At 52.3% G+C, this 18,257-nt stretch overlaps 7 protein-coding genes across 7 annotated transcripts; 3 read left to right on the forward strand and 4 right to left on the reverse strand.

Annotated features, from left to right (window-relative positions):
• Positions 1-464: 464 nt before the first annotated feature.
• On the reverse strand, positions 465-1,225 carry J4E87_006919 (uncharacterized protein; the record flags this gene model as incomplete). Its single annotated transcript, XM_049378520.1, has 2 exons — positions 465-942; positions 990-1,225. The coding sequence occupies 2 exons, from the start codon at positions 1,223-1,225 to the stop codon at positions 465-467; spliced, it is 714 nt and encodes a 237-aa protein (XP_049231913.1).
• Positions 1,226-2,494: 1,269 nt separating this feature from the next.
• J4E87_006920 (uncharacterized protein) lies at positions 2,495-3,450 on the forward strand (the record flags this gene model as incomplete). Its single annotated transcript, XM_049378521.1, has 2 exons — positions 2,495-3,105; positions 3,153-3,450. 2 exons carry the CDS (start codon positions 2,495-2,497, stop codon positions 3,448-3,450), a joined length of 909 nt encoding a protein of 302 aa, XP_049231914.1.
• A 233-nt stretch (positions 3,451-3,683) lies between these two features.
• J4E87_006921 (uncharacterized protein) lies at positions 3,684-5,276 on the reverse strand (the record flags this gene model as incomplete). Its single annotated transcript, XM_049378522.1, has 2 exons — positions 3,684-3,814; positions 3,911-5,276. 2 exons carry the CDS (start codon positions 5,274-5,276, stop codon positions 3,684-3,686), a joined length of 1,497 nt encoding a protein of 498 aa, XP_049231915.1.
• Positions 5,277-7,632: 2,356 nt separating this feature from the next.
• J4E87_006922 (uncharacterized protein) lies at positions 7,633-10,285 on the forward strand (the record flags this gene model as incomplete). The annotated part of the gene is made up of 2 exons (XM_049378523.1): positions 7,633-8,762; positions 8,812-10,285. 2 exons carry the CDS (start codon positions 7,633-7,635, stop codon positions 10,283-10,285), a joined length of 2,604 nt encoding a protein of 867 aa, XP_049231916.1.
• A 790-nt stretch (positions 10,286-11,075) lies between these two features.
• J4E87_006923 (uncharacterized protein) lies at positions 11,076-14,093 on the forward strand (the record flags this gene model as incomplete). Its single annotated transcript, XM_049378524.1, has 4 exons — positions 11,076-11,082; positions 11,328-11,469; positions 11,553-12,964; positions 13,273-14,093. 4 exons carry the CDS (start codon positions 11,076-11,078, stop codon positions 14,091-14,093), a joined length of 2,382 nt encoding a protein of 793 aa, XP_049231917.1.
• Positions 14,094-14,231: 138 nt separating this feature from the next.
• Positions 14,232-15,233, reverse strand: J4E87_006924 (uncharacterized protein; the record flags this gene model as incomplete). Its single annotated transcript, XM_049378525.1, has 2 exons — positions 14,232-15,082; positions 15,167-15,233. 2 exons carry the CDS (start codon positions 15,231-15,233, stop codon positions 14,232-14,234), a joined length of 918 nt encoding a protein of 305 aa, XP_049231918.1.
• A 737-nt stretch (positions 15,234-15,970) lies between these two features.
• On the reverse strand, positions 15,971-17,824 carry J4E87_006925 (uncharacterized protein; the record flags this gene model as incomplete). Its single annotated transcript, XM_049378526.1, has 3 exons — positions 15,971-17,255; positions 17,303-17,649; positions 17,717-17,824. The coding sequence occupies 3 exons, from the start codon at positions 17,822-17,824 to the stop codon at positions 15,971-15,973; spliced, it is 1,740 nt and encodes a 579-aa protein (XP_049231919.1).
• Positions 17,825-18,257: the final 433 nt, after the last annotated feature.

The following is an 18,257-nucleotide window of genomic DNA, read 5'->3' on the forward strand; positions in this document are numbered from 1 at the left end:
TTGTCTTGTGTCTGAATGATTTTTACGTATCCTTCTTGTCTTTATATACGTTCGAAATTACACGCCGTGAACGCCGGTGATGATCCCAGGGTATCGTCGTGTAACCTATCCACCAACACTCTGGAATGCAGCCTCTATTATACACCCTTCAATGTATCCAATCCACGTAGAAGCAACAATGCATTCCACTCAGGTCTCAATCATCCTTGTGAAGACGATCACACGCACCGCCATTGCAAGATCCCGCAAGATGCCTGAAGTGATCGCAACGACGACGAATGCACACGGCGCCATTGCGAGCACACTCGGCGCAGCTGTCGCGAGTGCTGTCGCATGCCAGACCATTGGCAGCACAGTGCTTGCACTTGATGACGCGGTTGTAGGCCCTTGACGATACTTCACCGATGCTGCTATAGGGATTCGTGTTAGCATGTACAATAGCAGTCGTATGATTTATCAGTGGATTACCTGTAACCTTGTGCGCCGATCGCGATGGCAGTGGGAGGGACAGCGACTGGAGGCGAAAGCATGGCGATCTCGTTCGAAGCGACTGCAACTACAGCCGGCGCGACAGCAGCAGGCGGGGCTATACCGTTGTTCTGCACTGACATACGTTCCATTTGCAGCTGCAGCTGCGCGACCTTCTTCTCTTGCGCTATCGCATCCCTGATGGCAGCTTGCTTGTAAGTCTCTAGCTGGAGCTTCAAAGCGTTGACCTTCTCCTCTGCATCCTTGATCTTCTCTTCGGCCTCCTTCGCTGCCTCCTTCGCTGCCTGCATCACTTTCTCCTTGTCCGCGATCAAGGCAGTCCTAGCGTCCTGTAGGCGCTCATTCGCAGTGTTGGAGAGCGACAGGTGGTACGTGAGACGGCTGATGCGATACTTGGCGTCCGCACGTTCTTCCTCGGCAGTGAGTGGCTCGCCCATGTCGGCGTTGGGATCGCTAGATGTTGTCAGTGAAAGTACATGGTAACTCGCGTGAGTACTTACGGGGATGGTGCCCTTGATTCGCTCTGGGAAAGAAGGTAACCGAGCTCTTCAGTAGGGTTCTCGAAGAACATATCCCGCATCATGGTGGGCTCTGGGTAGTCGTCCTCGTAGTCGTCGGCGTCTTCCTCGTTGCCGTACTCGTTATCGGGACGGTCAGTTTCGCCGCCTGCTTCATGCATCTCCGTGTCCTCATGGACGCTGTCCTGGACGTCGTTGACTGCGCGCTGGTCGGCCATGCTTGTAGGCAGAAATCTTGCTCGATACAATGAAGAGATGCGGGGTCAAGTCAGGGCGGGTTTTCAGATATATCTGAAAACCTACGCTAGGCAGACGCGAGCTGTCTAGGCAGAATGCAGCTAAGCGGTGGGGCAACGCTTGGCTAGTCGAAGTGAAAGTGAAAGTGCGGCCATCTCACGTGGTTCAAATTCTAGTGTACAAAGGAGAACAACACAAGATATATGTCGTTTCGATTGTATTTGCGGTCTAGATAGTCTGACATGACGGTACGTAACACTTCGTTACACTTCGTTACACTGAGAAATTGCAGTCGATGAAGCAGAGATGGATGGTCAATCACTGCAAAAAGAATGAAGAGTCTTTCGGGTAAGAGAGATGTTATATTGTGTGTAGTCATGACAGAACCTGGAGGAAGAAAGAATGCAGTGCGATACTCAGTATGTGTTTGTAGATTGGTTCAGGTTGTCGCTTTTATACTGTATCATCCCCGCAAGTTGACGAGCCCAGCCTTGATTACCCAGTCAATTCGCTACATATGCCTCACGAGATAATGCGCATAGCCGTGGGAACTTTTCTCATAACCCCGTCCCGCTCTCTACGCCCCATTTCCAGTTGCATTCACCTCCGATGTCCTACGCTGGCGTTCGTCCTCCGCTTTCCTGGCTTCTACCTGGATGTCCGAGATGTCTTCGGGATGCCTCTGGATCTGCGACCTGATGATGCCGATCTGGGAGCTGATAGTAATGGCCTGATTGGCGTGGAGATGAATAACGGCTTCCAGCTTTTTGTTCGTGCGCGCGTGAGCGGCTTTCTCTTGCGCGAGTTCTGCTTCGAGGCGAGCGACTGGATCGACTGGGCTTTGGGGGAGGGACATGGTGGCGCTGAGCTTAGGGCTGGCTGTTAGCGACCTGGTTCAGATTGGGCGAAAATTGGAGGAATACCTTGTTTTTGAGTCGTATGAAGAGGGTGCGGCTGGGTGGTTGCTGGCAAGAACGGTCGTGGAAGACGTTAGATGGCAAAGGTGGCGGCGGAGGAGAGTGGACTGTGGTCTTGAGTCATCAAGGCGCGGCCTAAGTCTCTTTCACTTTCACCGGCTGTTGTTTGTTGTTTGCTCGCTTACGCGTAGGGCCGCACAAGTGAAGGTGCGTCCGGCACGGAATACTCGTGGCCCGTCTGAGCTACAACACTGAACAGCCACCACCGAACCTCGCCGCGCAGTCACACGATTGACTGCATCAGCACAGCTAACTCTCCTCCAGTTGCCAGTCATGGCTGAGCGCAACGCCCTCATAACGCCATCAAGCTGGCAAGCGCCGCCAGCACAGACGGACGACGTCGGCATGAACGGCCAGCAAACCACATCCAAGGAGGACGAGCCAGCAGCACGTGCTGTTTGCTTGCCGGAGCCTTACAAATCGTTCTTGGAAGAGTCAGAGAAAAGATATGCAATGAAAGAAGCAGTAAAAGCAGCTGCCAAAGACTATGACAAAAAGCTAGAGGGGAAGGAGTTGGATCGTGAGAAGGATTTGAGGCATCTAAAGCTTGAATTCATTCTCCATGTCGACGGTCTCAAGCGAGAGAATGAAGAGCTGCAGATCACGATTGACGCCTTCCACATGCTGTTTGAGAAGATGGGCGGCGACCATGCCACAGAGATTGAGACACTCACCCAGGCGATGGAAATTCTCCAAAGTGACTTGAATGCCAAAAACAAGGAGCTCAAGGTCATGTATGACGCGCACGATTCTCTGGTCAAGAAACTCGAGGACGAGAGGGCGGAGTTACCGAAGAAGCTGTCCGACTCTGCGAAGAATGCGCTTGCTCTCCAGTCCAACGCACTCAAGTCATCTGACAAGGCCGTTGTTGCAAAAGGCCTTGCGTTAGTACACGACAGCCCTTACTACTTACATGGCTAACTCTGTTTAGATCCGTTCCTGCGCACCTCAAAGGCAAATCTGAACGCTTCGCACACTGCACCCAGTGCATGCGACACAACTGGGACTGCGACCGCGGGATTCTATGCAAGAACTGCTCGATGCGAGGCATCAAGAAAGGTTGCAGGCGAGTTGCGTGCGAAGACTACAAGAAGGGCATATGCAAGAACAGACAGTGCCGCTTTGCACATGAAGAAGAGATATACAAGCGCCTCGATCCTTCCGAAGATGTATGGGGTGATGGGCGTGAGCTGAGTCCCGTCGAGCTCGACAAGATGGGTGTTTGGTAGACGGACGATAGCTCGCTAGTACTACATGGCATGAGAAACGTTGAGACAGATGTGAGATAACACAGTATTGGGAATACAACATACAATTTGAGCTGTGTTACATGACAGGAAAGATGGCTTTGGAGGCGACAAGTGATTTTCGGTTGATGGACATGATCCTGCGCATGAGTTGTCACGTCCTGGGTCACATTGTACGCCTACATCTAGCGAGGTTGGCAACAATGTATACATATCTAGGGAGTCAACGCTCTCGGTTCTACAGCAAAGAGCTTGTTGAACATGTTCTGGGGGTCATACTTGGCCTTTAGGTCTTGCAAACGCTCGTAGTTGTTGCCAAAGACGTCCCTGGACTTCTCTTCATACTCTGTCTGGGCGTTAGCACACCGTTGCTTGCATAAGGATATCTTTCCCGTGTTCGCGTTATATAAGTGAGGAATTTCACGCTTTGGAGAGTACTTACGGTCGTAGTTCCCATACACCATTGTCGCTCCATGACTACCTCTCTTGCCAATCCACCCATCGTTGCTCGCCGCTGCCTCAGCGCCACCACGTTGAAGTTCATTCTTAAACAGAAGCGCAACATCCCTCGACCACTGCCTACACTTCTGATCGTTCTCCTGGTCCCACCACAAAGGCGCAACAGCCGCATTGAAGTGTCTTCCGCGGTTAGCAAAGGCCATGTCAGAGTTGGTGACTTCAACAATCTTCGTCGGGTCTAGTAGCTCCCACATAACCTGGGAGCCGACTGCATCGGACGTCTCGTCAGTGAATTTGGCGTACGCCTCCAAGACGGATACCACGAAGTCGCCACGGACAGGAAGCTCGAATCCAGCGCCCTTGATAGAGACACGCGCACCGATGGGTAGATCCATGAGTTTGTTTGCCTTGGCGTACGGCATCATTGCCATGGTACTCATCAAAGGTTCCAACCCAACGATGTCCTTGAACAGCTCTTTGCCATCTTCTTCCGACCCGTGAAAGATTGCGGCTACGAAAAACAGGACCTGGCCACCAGCAGGTGGAGGCCTGACGAAACCGAAAGCACTCGCAGCTTTCCCCGTCGCTTTTGAATTGCCAGCTGCATCCGGGGTGAAGATATCGTTGCATGCTTCCACGGCTTTCTTGATGATATCTGGCGTCGGTGGAAACATCATGAAGCCAGCCCACAGATCGCCTGTCTCATGGGTGCGGAATACAAACTCAATGCCAACACCAAAGTTCTGTCCCGCGCCGCGCAGAGCCCAAAATAGGTCTGGATTTTCATCGGTAGAGGCCTTGACGATACTGCCGTCCGCCAAAACGACAGTACATGAAATTAGGTTGTCAACAACCAGTCCGTGTTTGACTGTGAGCCAGCCAAAGCCGCCGCCGAACGTGAGACCACCGACGCCGGTATCTGAGACGGTGCCACCAACTGCTGCAAGACCGTACATTGCAAGAGCTTCGTCGACATCACCCCAAACGGCACCTCCGCCGACTTTGATCGTTCTTCCCTCGACGTCGACGTTGGTAGTACGCATATGCGTATTCAAGTCGATGAGTAGTCCGCCGTCCGTTGATGATGCGCCAGCAGTAGAGTGACCACCTCCTTTGACGGCGAGATCAAGATTGTGTTCGGTAGCATACTTGAGGGTGATTGAGATTGCTTCTTCCGATTTGGGGATGAGGCATGCTCCCGCGGGCTTCACCGCAGCACTTGACCATCGGTGGATGGATTTTGTGTATGCCTCAGTTTCCTTCGGTGTCACCAACTGGGCGTCTGTATCTCTCAGCAATTCGCGAAGTTCCGCGATGTCTGCTTCGTTGATAGGGCGTTTGGTAGCCATTGCGCAAAGAGTAGTATAGTGACAAGTAAAAGGGACGAAGGACAAATGTTATGGCGAATACTTGTACATATAGGGCTTCGCACGCTGGGTCCAACCTTGAGTAGACGAAGACGTGACGAAGCGGGGTCTACATTGGGGCGTAAGCTTACCACGCCGTTGACCGTCAGCAACGTAGAAATATAGCGAATAGCTGTCGCCGGTAGCTCGGCAGAAGTAAGGCCTACCATCGCCGGCCGTGTTGACAGGGAGCTCGACTGTATAACTGATATCGGACTGACCGTTCATTGGAGACGCCATCAGATTTCCGAGCCCACCAATGGCGCTCAGCTCGACCACACGTACACTACAGCCCATAAGGTCCCATTTCGTGCCCGATCTCGCACGGTTTCACTAGACTATCATCAAAATCTGTCGTAGTCCTGTTCTGGGCCTAGCATGGACGTCAGATATGTGAGCTGGTCAAGCGCGTGGCGCTCGAATCTCGAATAGCTGATGCAGTTGTGCTGGACAGTGCTCAGGTGAACATTCGGATGCCGACAGCCCAGGATAATGCGCCATACTCAAACAAACGTGTTTGCTGCTTAACCTGTGATGAAGCGCTGTCCGTAGGCTCTGGGGATGGCTGATCAAACATGGAGTCGGTGTTGCGATTCCGGTAACTCAATCAGACAACCTTGGAACCATGATCTGGAGGTCGACGGATGGGATAGAGGGGGAAATAATCGATTCAAGGGGGTGCGCACGAAGACTGTAGTTGATACCACGAAGCTGTCTTGATGGAAAGAGTCCGTCGAAATGACGCGCATAGGGGGGGTGGCGGGGTAGGGAAAGGGATCGGCAAACCTACCTAGGCAGTCACCCTTGGCAGTCGCGTCGCGTGTTGCGAGCTTCTTCTCACGTCCGACGTTCAATCCCATCCTGCATCCCTTTTATTTCCTGAGACACCATGCCTTCGCTCTCAATTTTCGCTATGTATCATGACTCCTGGATTCCCCGACTGGCGGCACGCGGACGAATGCAATGCTCATGACGTCATGTTGTCAGCGCACGCGAAGTCTGCCTCAAAGGCTGCACAGATCACGAACGATATCGCACGCGGTCGAAATATCATGGCGAAGACTTAGTATTGCGCAGGACTTTCACTGTGCGCATGCATATCATCTTGCGACATTGCGTTACGCGCTCAAAACCGCGTTGCGAGCCATGTCGGAGAGGATGCGACTCAACGCTAGCTCGACTTTCACTTCTCCGAGGTGCCTCACCAACCTTGATGGCGGCGAGGAAGAGGTCTTGATTACCGCCAGGTAGTGTCCTTGCATTTCGACCATCGAAAAACAGGGCTTTCTCTTGTATAGGCGTCCAGACACTGAATATACTGTAACGGTTACGGTACAGTCTAGGTGATGCTGGCTTCAATGCATTGCACAGCACCGTAAACGCATGGCAGGTACAATCTCACAAAGCTCTTGCTCTGCCCGTCTATTCATCATGTTTCTTTCCAACGGATCCTGCTTGCGACCGTAAATTTGAAGTGGTTGGGAGTTTTGTATTCGTCTCAGCGAGGATGGCGAGTGGTGTCTAAAAGTTTTAGACGGCAAGACAGATACTGCATCTGCAGAGATCTCTTTGGTATTATCGTACGGTCGATTTCATGTTTACGAAATGGAGGGATTGTGAGTATTGCGCCTGGGCAGCATCTTCTCTCTAACCCAAGGTCACATGGTCGGCTTTGCGAGGTCGTCATCGCCGGCAATATCGTGCTGCCTTCACCGAACAGCTCTACCTCGTTTACCATTACTGCACGCTTACCTGGTTCGCATTTATAACTCATACCCTCGACTGCACGCTGAGTTGTGTGGCCTGCTGCCCTCCGCGAGGCGCGATCTTGGACATTGTGTGCCGCCTAAATCCTCTGTCACCTACGATTTTTCAACCACAGGACTGACCCATCGCTTCCGCGCACAACAACAACCACCACCACCAATTTTCTCATTCTTGGTACCCGAACCAAGACTACAGACTTTTTCGCGACTCGATAGCGCAGCACATCTGCAGCCGACCTCTGCCAATCCTAAGGAGAAGCCATCTTTAAGCACCGCAGTCGCCTTCACCTTCACTGGACGCATTCAATCCGACGCTCACTTTGACTTTCGCAACAAGATTGCGACTAGCGCCAAAATACCACCTCTACTCGCACTTTCCTGCACTGTTTACCTACGTCTCACCTCAACCTTTGTCTACTTACCACAACATTATCTCACGATATCATCGCATCAGTCACACATTGCTACCCCGCGCGTTGATCGTGCATTTTCATTTCATACCGATTACCTGCACCCGGATTGCTCTTACTGTCATGGCGCCCTCGGCTCTCACCTCCCAAGGGAGCCCGTCGATCCCCGAACCCGCAAAGCCACAGCAACCCACTCCAGAAACGTCCCAGGAAGCTACCTCGCCCACGGTCTCACTTTCCGAAGAGAATTTCGCCCTTAAGCAGCGCCTTGCTCAGTATGAACTAGCCAAGAAGCACCTTGTCGAAGAAGTCGCGGATGGGAAGCAAAGAGTCATTGATGCCGCGAAGCGTGCTACTGCCGCCGAAATCGAAACGAAAGCAGCAAAGGCACGCGCTCAAAACCGCTATACAGAGAAGATGCACGCCAATAACGAGAACCGTCACCTAAAGAAAAGAATCGATACGATGGACAAGGAGCGTGCGGACTTCATTGTTGGTGTTAATAGCATTCTTCAGGGTCGCGACGAGATGATAGCTAAGCTCGAGGAAGAAAAGGCTAGTGGAGAATGTTCTAAAGAAGAACTCATTGAGAAGTTCACAAAGCAGGTGGATGTCTTTCAACAGGGCTACCTCGCGTCTGAACGTGATAAAGAGAAGGATAAACGTGATAGAGAGGCGGAGAAACGTGAAAGAGAGGCGGAGAAAAAGGTGTCTGATAAGATCATTGGCCAGCTTAAATCCGACAGGGACACGCAGGGCAACGTCAACAAAGATCTGAAGAGCGTGATCGCACAATTACGACAAGAAATCGCCACGGAGAAAGAGAAATCGAAAGCCGCAGCCGATGCGTCGACCATGGCTCGCGTCGCTGCTGCCAAGGCTGATGGGTTCAAAGAAGCCACCATAGCAAAGCAGAGTGAGAACGCTGAGTACCGAAAGACAATAGAAGAAAAGGCGACCGCACATGTCGCATGGATGAAGAAGGGCATTGAGACGAAAGCGAAAGAGCACGTACAGAAAAGAGAGGCTGAATGGCGTTCAGAGCAGACTAGTCTCATACAGAGGGCTTCTGCAGCTGAAGCTGCGCTGAGTGCTGCCAATACCAAGCTTGCGATAGCCCAGCAACGGCCTACAGCAGCATCAGTATCGCACCCTGTGCCAAACGATGCTCAGAGGCCTCCCAAACGGAGCCAACCGACTTCTTCGCAGGGAGCATTCGACTCTAACAAGCGAAGGAAGCTTGACGCAGCTGGGTAAGTTCTACATCGTTTCTATGAGTGAAGCTATTGCTAATACACACAGTGCTGCCGGTATCACTACACCAGACTTCAAGCGTACGCACTCGAACTCACTTCCCTCTGATACCAATGCCATGAGCCCTTTGTCAACCACATGGTCAAACGGCAATACTATCATGGGCGACACACAAATGCAGAGGCAAGCTCGACATGTCGCACCCAATGGCATGTATGGACGAAGCTCGTCACAGCAGTCGAATGGCTCAGCAGGGCAGATGGCACCCGCCCGGCGTCCTTCTCAACAGCCTGGTGCCATGATGGCCGCGCCTCCAGGACGCACACCCAGCAACATGTCACCCCAGCAGCAGCGACACTTGATGCAGAACTTGGCTGCGGGTAACGCCGGCAGTCAATCACCTAGATTCCCTCAACATAACTTAGGCCTGATGCGCACATCTCCGCAGGTCGGTCGACAGATGGGAAGTGGTCAGCATATGACCAATCAGGCCGGGAACATGAACTCGTACGACGGAGACTTAATGATGCAACAGATGCAGCGAGATGCTCAGTCGCAAATTCGGTCACAGATGTCGACACCGGCGCATGGGTCTATGAGACGTACACCTTCGTACGGCTCAGCTTCTTCTGTGGCGTCGCCTCGACCTCACGTCGCGCAACACTCTTCGAGTCAATTTGCACCCCCCACTGGGCAAAACTGGAATATGAGGCAGAACTTTGAGCAGCAGAACTTATCAACAAATGGTACGAACCAGAGAGTGGCGGGAAACTACGCTCCCATCATGGAAGAGTTGGATTCGAATTTTGCCTTCGACGTTAACGCACTTACGGGAGATGTTGGTGCTGCTTACGTTGGTTCTCAGCCAAACCTCGGAGACACATATGATGTCAGCGATTGGTTTCCCACAGAAGATAACAACACTCAAACGGCCTTCAACTCGACTCTCCCTTCGAATGGAACGCCTCCGATGCACCAAGCCGACTTCCAGCAGCCTCAACAGCGCAGCTACCAAACCCATTCACGCAATCACTCACAACCGTACGAGAGTGGTTCAAGAGACATGTCTCACGGGTCCGAGAGCCTGCAGAATGAGCCCACCATGGACATGAGCAGGAACGGTTCACGCCAGCCTTCTGTTTCGGGACGAGCGACTCGAGCTTCTTCCCGCTCTACACCTGGACCTTCTGCACCTTCTGGACGATCGAGGCGCAAGACGCCAGGTCCGGCGGAGCCGACCCGAGTCCCATGTGTGAACTGCTACCGTCACTGGTGGGAAGGCGAATGCGACGAAGGCGCGCCATGCTCAAACTGTGCTGCATCAGGAACCAAATGTGTGCGGCAGAAATGCTTCAACTATGCTGCCGGCACTTGCGATAAGGGCTATAGGTGTCCCAACGTACACGAAGGAGACGAGAGTTACCAGAACGAGGAGTTCCTTGTAGCCCAGACCAAGGCGGGCAAGCGGCCTTCACGTTTGGGTACGAAGGCGGACGCGAAGCCGGCGCCGAGCCAGGGTTAGGATGCTTGACCTATTTGATATATCTTGAGGGTCAACATGCTTGCCCGCAACTCCGCATGGTTGTTGCATTCTGGCGGCGTTGAAGGGGGTTGGTTATGTTTGTTTGGATCGAGTTTGCTATCTTTGATGTATTCCCCTCCACCCTGGCTTGACAGCCCTATTGAGTTCCAGCCGCCCGAAAGGGCAGGCTCTCATAGGGCTGAACATAGCCGGGTGGAGGTGGATGTTCTGGCCTTGGATCGCTCACAGCGTTGTGTTTTCTTTATTGTTTTCTTTGGGCGACTTACTACGGGTGCTCCCACAGTGATTGGAAACTGTACCATGTACCGAATCTGTAGTATCATGGAACCTCGATGATGCATCTTATCCTGTGCACTTCGAATGCTTCACCACCCTTTAACATGCAGTCTCGCGCTTGTGGTAAAAGAGAAAGTCTTCGAGACCATCTCTTTTGAGTTAACATCCTCATGGACTGTAGTGTGGGAGTCATCTCCAGACTGTAATCAGATCTGGCGGTGGCAGCTCGTGGTATCGACTGTAGCAAAATCATCGCAAGCGTGCCAGATGTCGCGATGTTATACACTGAGGTTTGCGCGCCGCGCGCGGGGCTTCGATAATCACCTACGCCGGTGGCGGACATGCGCTATTCCAGATACGATCTAGCTTATCAGAAATTCAGGGTTTTCAAGCTTCACCCCACATCATCGACGAACCAAGCTCGGCTTGGCTATAGCTTGCATGTCTTACTCGCGCCTCTTTCCACTCTTTCCAATCATCGGCACTTCTTTGCATGCGGAGTATCCATTGCGACCGCGATCCTTCCGACATTCCGCGCCGTTAGAGGCCTAGGCTCATGGTGCACCTTCACCCCATGCACTGCTAGGAGGTTATCTCCGACCATGACGAATCGCCAGGGTACGCTAAGCGACTACTTACCCGGCTGAAAAAGCTTTAAGTCGCGCAATGTTGGACTCTGAATCTTTTGAGTTCCTTTAGACATTACGTCCATTTCATTTCACATTCATGGCTTCAAACGAGCCAGGCCTTGCGCCTCTCAGTGCGCCGGCTGAGGACCCGATCAAGGGAGCTGTCGGCGTACCCGTCGATACAGACACCCCCGTTGCACCGGACCAGTTCGACGAGCGTTACGAGACATCGAAGTGGGAGATCTGGTCGTATTACTGGTATGCAAACTATTCCAGCGCAGGGACTGATTTGGAGCGCGGTACATTGACTGTGCTGAGGCTGACATCCTAATTTCGAACAGCTACTACGTCGGAGACAATGGCCTCACTCTATTCAACTTCGGTCCGACGGCTTTCCAAAATCTCATGTATGAAGCTGCAGGAGACTCCGAGGTGCTGTACTTCATGGGCCGAGACCGTACCATCAACTCCATTGTGCTTCTCTGCAACGGCATCAGTTTCGCCATCCAGGTCGTCGTTTTCTTGATCCTCGGTTCATTCGCCGATTTTGGTACATGGCGCCCCAACATCCTGATAGGGCTGTCCGTCATTGCTTTTGGAATCGGCTTTGGCTGGTTAGGCGTTCATACCGAGGATAAATGGCACGCCGGTGTGGGTCTCTATATCGTCGGTCTTATCGCATACCAAACGACAATCACATTCTGGACTGCTGCCTTCCCTGGGCTGGCAAGGAACACCAAGGAACTGCGAGTTAAAGCCGAGGAGTTCGCCGATGGAACGATTACCCGCGCAGAGTACGATTTTGCCGATATGATGAAGCGAAATGAGCTCTCCAACACAGCGTTCTACGTTCAATCCGTATTTGAGATCCTCATCCTGGCTGTTATCGTGGGCATCATGTTCGGTCTGCACGTCAATGACAGCGCGGAGAACAACAACTGGGGTCTCTCGGTACTCATCGCTTTTGCGACCGGAGTTTGGATCTTATGCGCTCTTCCGTGGTTCATCCTCGAGAAAAGACGACCAGGCCAGGACCCAGGACGCGCGAACATAGTCCTAGCAGGTCTCAAACAGCTCGGATACGCGATGCGACAGATCTGGCAGTTGCGCCAAAGTCTGGCATATCTGGCGGGCTACTTTCTCCTCGGCGACAGTCTCAACACCACCGTGACGGTTATCGGGACTCTACAGAACGAGATTGTTGCGTACAACAGTCTGCAGCTTACCTACCTGCTTATTGTAGGTATCGCTGCCCAGGCAGTTGGTATCGGCGCCTTTTGGCGCATCCAGAAGTATTACGGTCTTTCCACCAAAACCATGTTCATGGTTGTCGCCATATGCATCGTTCTGCTCGACGGCTGGGGCATGATCGGCATCTGGACGCAGCGCTTCGGTTTCCACAACAAGTGGGAGGTTTGGGTATACCAGGCCTTCTATGGATTGCTTGTCTGCCCGTGGTACAGCTATTCGCAGACCATGATCTCCGAGGTTACACCGAGAGGGAAAGAGTTTCTTTTCTTCAGTTTGTTCTCAATCGTGGGAAAGACGAGTGCTTTCATCGGCCCACTGGTGAGCTCTGCCATTATCGATGATACTGGCAACAACAGCAGTCCTTTCTATTTCTTGTTCGCGTTGAGCCTGGTTAGCTGTGCCTGGCTTTTCTTCTTTGTAGACGTTGAGAAGAGTAGGATTGAGCAGGAGACCTTCCTGGAGAGGGAGAAGAACACCAAGATGCACAACGAGGATGCTGAGAGTCTTACCTAGTCATCTAGTAACAATTAATTTGCCTCGTTCTCGAAGAGAGTTGCTAGTTCGATTGCTATACACAAGCCATTCGACAAACCCTGATGATGACGATACCTGGCCGCCCAATATTTCTATACATACAGATTCGACTAAACAAGACATTCGCAAGTAATAGAATAGGAGCACACCGCTGTATAATTGCGGGTGACCGTGTGCTCACATCATTGTCCAGGCGGGGCTTCAACTCAAGTTCACAGTGCCCGTGTCTCAAGCTCACAACTGTCTGAGACTCGGCCATATCTCTTCAAGTCCTAGCTATTCCCATCGTATCACGTTGGTTCACACAATCATTCGACGATTCAGTCTTACCAGCCATCGACATCATCAAGACCAAGCACAGCGCACAACATCTAAACAACTACAGACAAACAGCAATGACATTAACCTCCTGGCTAACAAGCTCCCCCGAGCAACCCACCGATACCACCGACCCCAACAACTTCTCCTCTCTCGTCAACAAAATGAACCTCGCTTCCATAAAAGCTGACGCCGAAAATAGCTACAAAGAAAAGTACCTTCGACTCCGCAGGCAAATCGACTCAGACACCGTTCACAACGACCTTCGTGCTGAGATTGCCTCTCTCTTAGCCAACAAGACAAGATACGAGACCGAGCTCCGAGACACCGAAAAGGCGAAAACGAGCGCAGACATGCAGGTCGTTGCCCTTGACCTTGTGATTAAAGACACAAACGTGTACTACAAGTCCAAGCTGGAGACTGTAGAAGCGCAGAACAAGGTTCTTAAGGAGGAGAATAAGAAGCTAAGGAAAAGTGAGCAGGAGATGAAGTCTTTGCTTCTCTTGCATGAGATCTGTGTACCAATACAAGGTTCTACGAATGAAGACACGCAGACTCTGGAATCAGAGTTTGATATGGAGCTGTTGGAGGGTAGCGGTATTGACGACGATTGGCGGACTGAATCTAGTGATTTGGGTACGGACTCGACGGATGTCTGCCCTCAGTGGTATAACTATGGTAGGTGTAGTCGGGATGGCAGTGATGCTGCTGAGAAGTGTGAGCTTGGTGTGCATCCACGTCTTCTTAACTTCGGTGCAGGTTTGAAGGAGTACATGTAGTAGTATTTTGGGTAGTGGAGATGGGCGATGGTATGCACAGTGTGGTTGGATGTGGCGAACACGACTTGTTTTCTAGAATGCGCACGCCTCTATGTTATGATGAATATCTCCTACATCATCATACAAACATCCGCTCCCCTACTCCCCCAACACCTCTCTAACCCTCTCCTCACTCGGAAACCTTACCTCCTTCTCCGCAACCATATCAATCAGCTCTTTCATCCGTCTCCATTCCTCCCCCGTTACATTCTCCAACCTTCGATCAATATCCGCGCCAAACCTTCCCCAGAACTTCGCAAAACTCGCCGACTCATCCTGCAGATACTGGCCCTTATTAATAACAAGAAAATTCCTAAACGCGTCCCACCAGGTCATCGATTCCTTGGCCACAATCACATCTTCCAATACGTTCGTCTCTTGTGATGACGCTCGACCTGCATTGTCGAGCATGTATATGAGCTCGTAAGTATATGAGCGGTCGGCGCCTTTTGCCATGTTGTCAGGGTCCAGGGTGGCGCGGTCGAAATCGATCAAGACGATGGTTGGGAATGTGAAGTTGGCTTCTTTGTTGGAGGCGGATACGTCGAGCATTACGTTTCCGCCAAAGACGTCGTTGTGGGAGATGTTGGGGACGTCGTGGAGCCACCCGACCGCCTCCGTTAGCTGTTTTGCGACATGTAGTACGAGTACCTCCGGTATCGCGGGGAAGGGAAAACGGAGAGTAGTGTCCATTTCTGACGAGGGTTGAACTGCCGAGGTGACGACGACTCGAAGGCGCTCAAGGTCAAATCCGCAGACGGGACTAACGGCCAGCCAGCCAGACCCACCGTCCTTGACTGCATCGTTGTTAATGAGGAGAGGAAGGTGCTTCACCACGGTGTTGTTCTTATCCGCGGCGAAAAGATTGCGGATGCGTTCGAGAGCGATGATTTCATCGGCTATCCTGTCGCGACACATCTCTCGACTGATCATCTTGACGGCGACAAGGGCTGCACTCTGCGCCACAGAGCTAGTCGTGGATGAGCTTGCAGCCGACGATGTGCGTACACAAAACGTGATACTTCCGCACGTACCTTTGCCTGCTTCGCGGATCGGGGTGTACAACTCGTTAGTCTCTTTATAAATCGATTTGGGGTTCATGTCGTCGTCAGATGTTGCTGTGGAAGCGTACGCCGCTCACTGTATGCGTCAATCGAAGAGTCGCTCGCGAGCAGAATCGCCATGTAGTCTAGGCAATAATGAATGCGCTGAGTGTCAACGCCAAAGAGCAGGATCTATTGACAGTGAAAGGCGCGGATGCGATGCTACGGTAGGCAACAAGCAAAGCTGGAGAACCCTTCACTACGTCTAGCTCTGTTCAGCGATATTGTCTTGAAGGGTCTGAGACTTCTCACCGTGTCCATGTGTCGTTGTTAGGATCTAGCAGATTTCCGTGGTCACCTCGAAACACCGAATAGCAGATAACGGAGCTGAGGAAGCTGCGCCAACAAAGGAGTGAATCAGGAGTAAGAAACGTAGTGAAGTCTGTATTGAGGCATCAAATAGGTGCCCAAGGTGTCCCATGGGTCGTATTGTACATAGTCGCATCTTCCACGACTGTCTCGTACTAGTATACATTGTTGGCTTGCTTTTGGCTTGCAAAGTGGGCTTCCAACAAAGGCTCATCCAAACAGGCAAGCCAGACCACCGTCGTCAGCACCACTTGGCATTGGTGGACGAGAAATGTGCCATATTTCCTATCAGGTGGCATTGGTGCCTACTGGGGCTGAGTCCGGTTTCCTCCAGGAGCGTCCGGGATGTAGAAGATGCGCGAAAGAAGCGCTGCGCTTGCTTCGTCGCGATGGACATATAACTTCTGTCATGTTGACATGTCTGCATCAAGGGTTCAAGGGATCGAATTCCGTAGTGTCCTTCCCCCAAATCTCGATGTGATTCACATCTTCCCTTCTCACAACCGTCACTTTTCTTATTGGTCCTGCTCTTTTCGCGTTCATACTGTTGTCCTGGGTGTTCGGTGTCGACTCCTTCTTTGATGGGTAGTAAACGTCGCCTAGCTTGAGCACGATGCTGTCGCCGTAGCCAACGTACTTGATGTTCTTATACTCCGGTCGCCAAAACTCTGTTCCAATCGCGAAGGCATGCATCTCCGCATCCGTGATTTGATACGGCGCCTCGCTTGTGTCAGAGCTTGGGCGGAATAGAAAACGGACGGCCCAGAGCTTGGGCACTAGAGCAAAGACCTGGCGCAGAGACTCAAGCGGTGGCACTGAGCAAGCGAAGCCAACTTGCTCCAAATTAGAGCACGTTTGGCAAAGTCTGAACAGGGCATCGTCGGATAATACCCAGCGATCCGAGAGAAGGAGATGGCGAATGCTGTGGTTGTGATTGGTTTGAATGGCCGCAATAAACTCACTCCCGATGCTGCGACAGCGTTGCTCATTCGTGTGTTTTGGAGTGCTGCTCGCGCTAGAGACTCCAATGACACCCGGCGTCATCGTGGACGGTGTTGTTGGGGTTGCAGCAGCGCTGGTAGTTCTTGGTGAGTCTTTGCCTCGCCTATTGCTCACAATGTAAAACCGCTCCATGCCCTTGAATTTGCCTAGCATGACAGCGCTCTCTTTATCCGTATTATCGGTGCGCATGACCTTCAGGTTGTGAGGCGTCGGGTGATTACTGTGTATCCTCCAAGAGTCGTCGGCAAAAACGGTCATAGGGTCCGAAGAGCCCATGGCGTTGATCAGGGTGAGCTCTGTATTGGTGTCGGGGCGGATAACATGGTGGAAGCCATCGTCGGAGAAGCGAGTGTAGATGTTGTATATTCCCAGGTGCTTAAGAGGTATAGAATACTTGGCAGACATGCATCGTCCGAATAACGAGTGCAGCGAAATCGACTCTTCGCCTACAGCCCGCATGCGCGGACTCCAGTGTAATGTGAGGTGCTCGAGCTTTTTGGAACCCAACAGAAGCAGCGAGATATCGTCGGGGTAGCAGAGAGGATCGATATCGTACACGATCAGAGTGGTCAGGTTCGGAAGCGGAGGTATAATGGTGGTCGGCCGTGGTATTCGTTTGGTTTGACACCGAAGGGTGAGCGAGACAAGCGTCGTCCTGGCTGCGATGCCCTGGTAGACGGTATACAAAGGAGGAGTGCTCAGCTCCCAACTGGGCATATCAGCATTTGTCCGATATGATTCTGGTACGACACCTACGCGAAAGCCTTGAGGTTCTTCATCTTGTCAATGGCGGCACGCATGACAACCTGCAGTATCATGCTGTTGTCCGGCACTCGGCCCTGCTTGTATTCCTCCGTATCATGTTCTCGCCAATCGCCTTTGACCCGGAACGTCTGTATGTAGTCGCCAAAGTTTCGCGACACGAGCGTGTTGAGGCCCATGGCAAACGGGCTGCCATTGCCGTAGCCTTCTGGCCTGCCATCTACGTATCGTATCTCGGCATACGAGTGTAACGTGACCGTCTCGTAGAGCCGCGGAAGCGTCATGTAGTAGAACAGACGCGACGTGCGCGTGATGCGCGCGAGGTCACCGACATCGTCGAGCTTCCGTGCGTGTTAGTATAGCTCGGTTGGGGCAGCTCGTCGCGTGGCAGGGCGCAGACCAACGTACGTGTGTGAGGATGAGCTGAATCAGGTGCAAGGGCAGCTCTTTCGCCTGCGCTAAGTTGCTGTGCGTCCGCGCGGGCGAAGTGAACCAGGTGTGCAGCGGCGCGGCCATGGCTCTATTGCTACCCTCTTGCAGCAACAAGGCATCGCCCGAGAGACGCGTGCGCTTTGGGTCCGACATGAGGCTAGATCAAGGGGACACATGCGTGATACAAACAAAAAAGGGTCCGTACTATCATGGCGGAACTCACAGCTTCATGGCGCATGCATATACGGTCATCATGGCTCATACGTCGTGCTGGCGAGGCGCGTCGGAACTTTTGCTCAGACGCCCGAATGTCCGCTTCGTCCACCACGCGCGCCCGCATTGGTCCGGCTGCTCCGGGAAGACTCGGTTCACTCCTGGGCTGATGATCGACACCAGGCATCGTCTCCAATCACGTGCACTGCAATACGGTATATACGGTCTGCGTCAGGACCCTGCAAAGCCTCGCATTACTCTCTGTTTGGGTTCAAGTCATCGCTATATGACTGAGGTATGCGTG

This window comes from Alternaria ethzedia (assembly GCF_023757985.1).
Source record: "Alternaria ethzedia strain BMP 0044 chromosome Unknown scaffold_17, whole genome shotgun sequence".
Classification (NCBI taxonomy): domain Eukaryota; kingdom Fungi; phylum Ascomycota; class Dothideomycetes; order Pleosporales; family Pleosporaceae; genus Alternaria; species Alternaria ethzedia.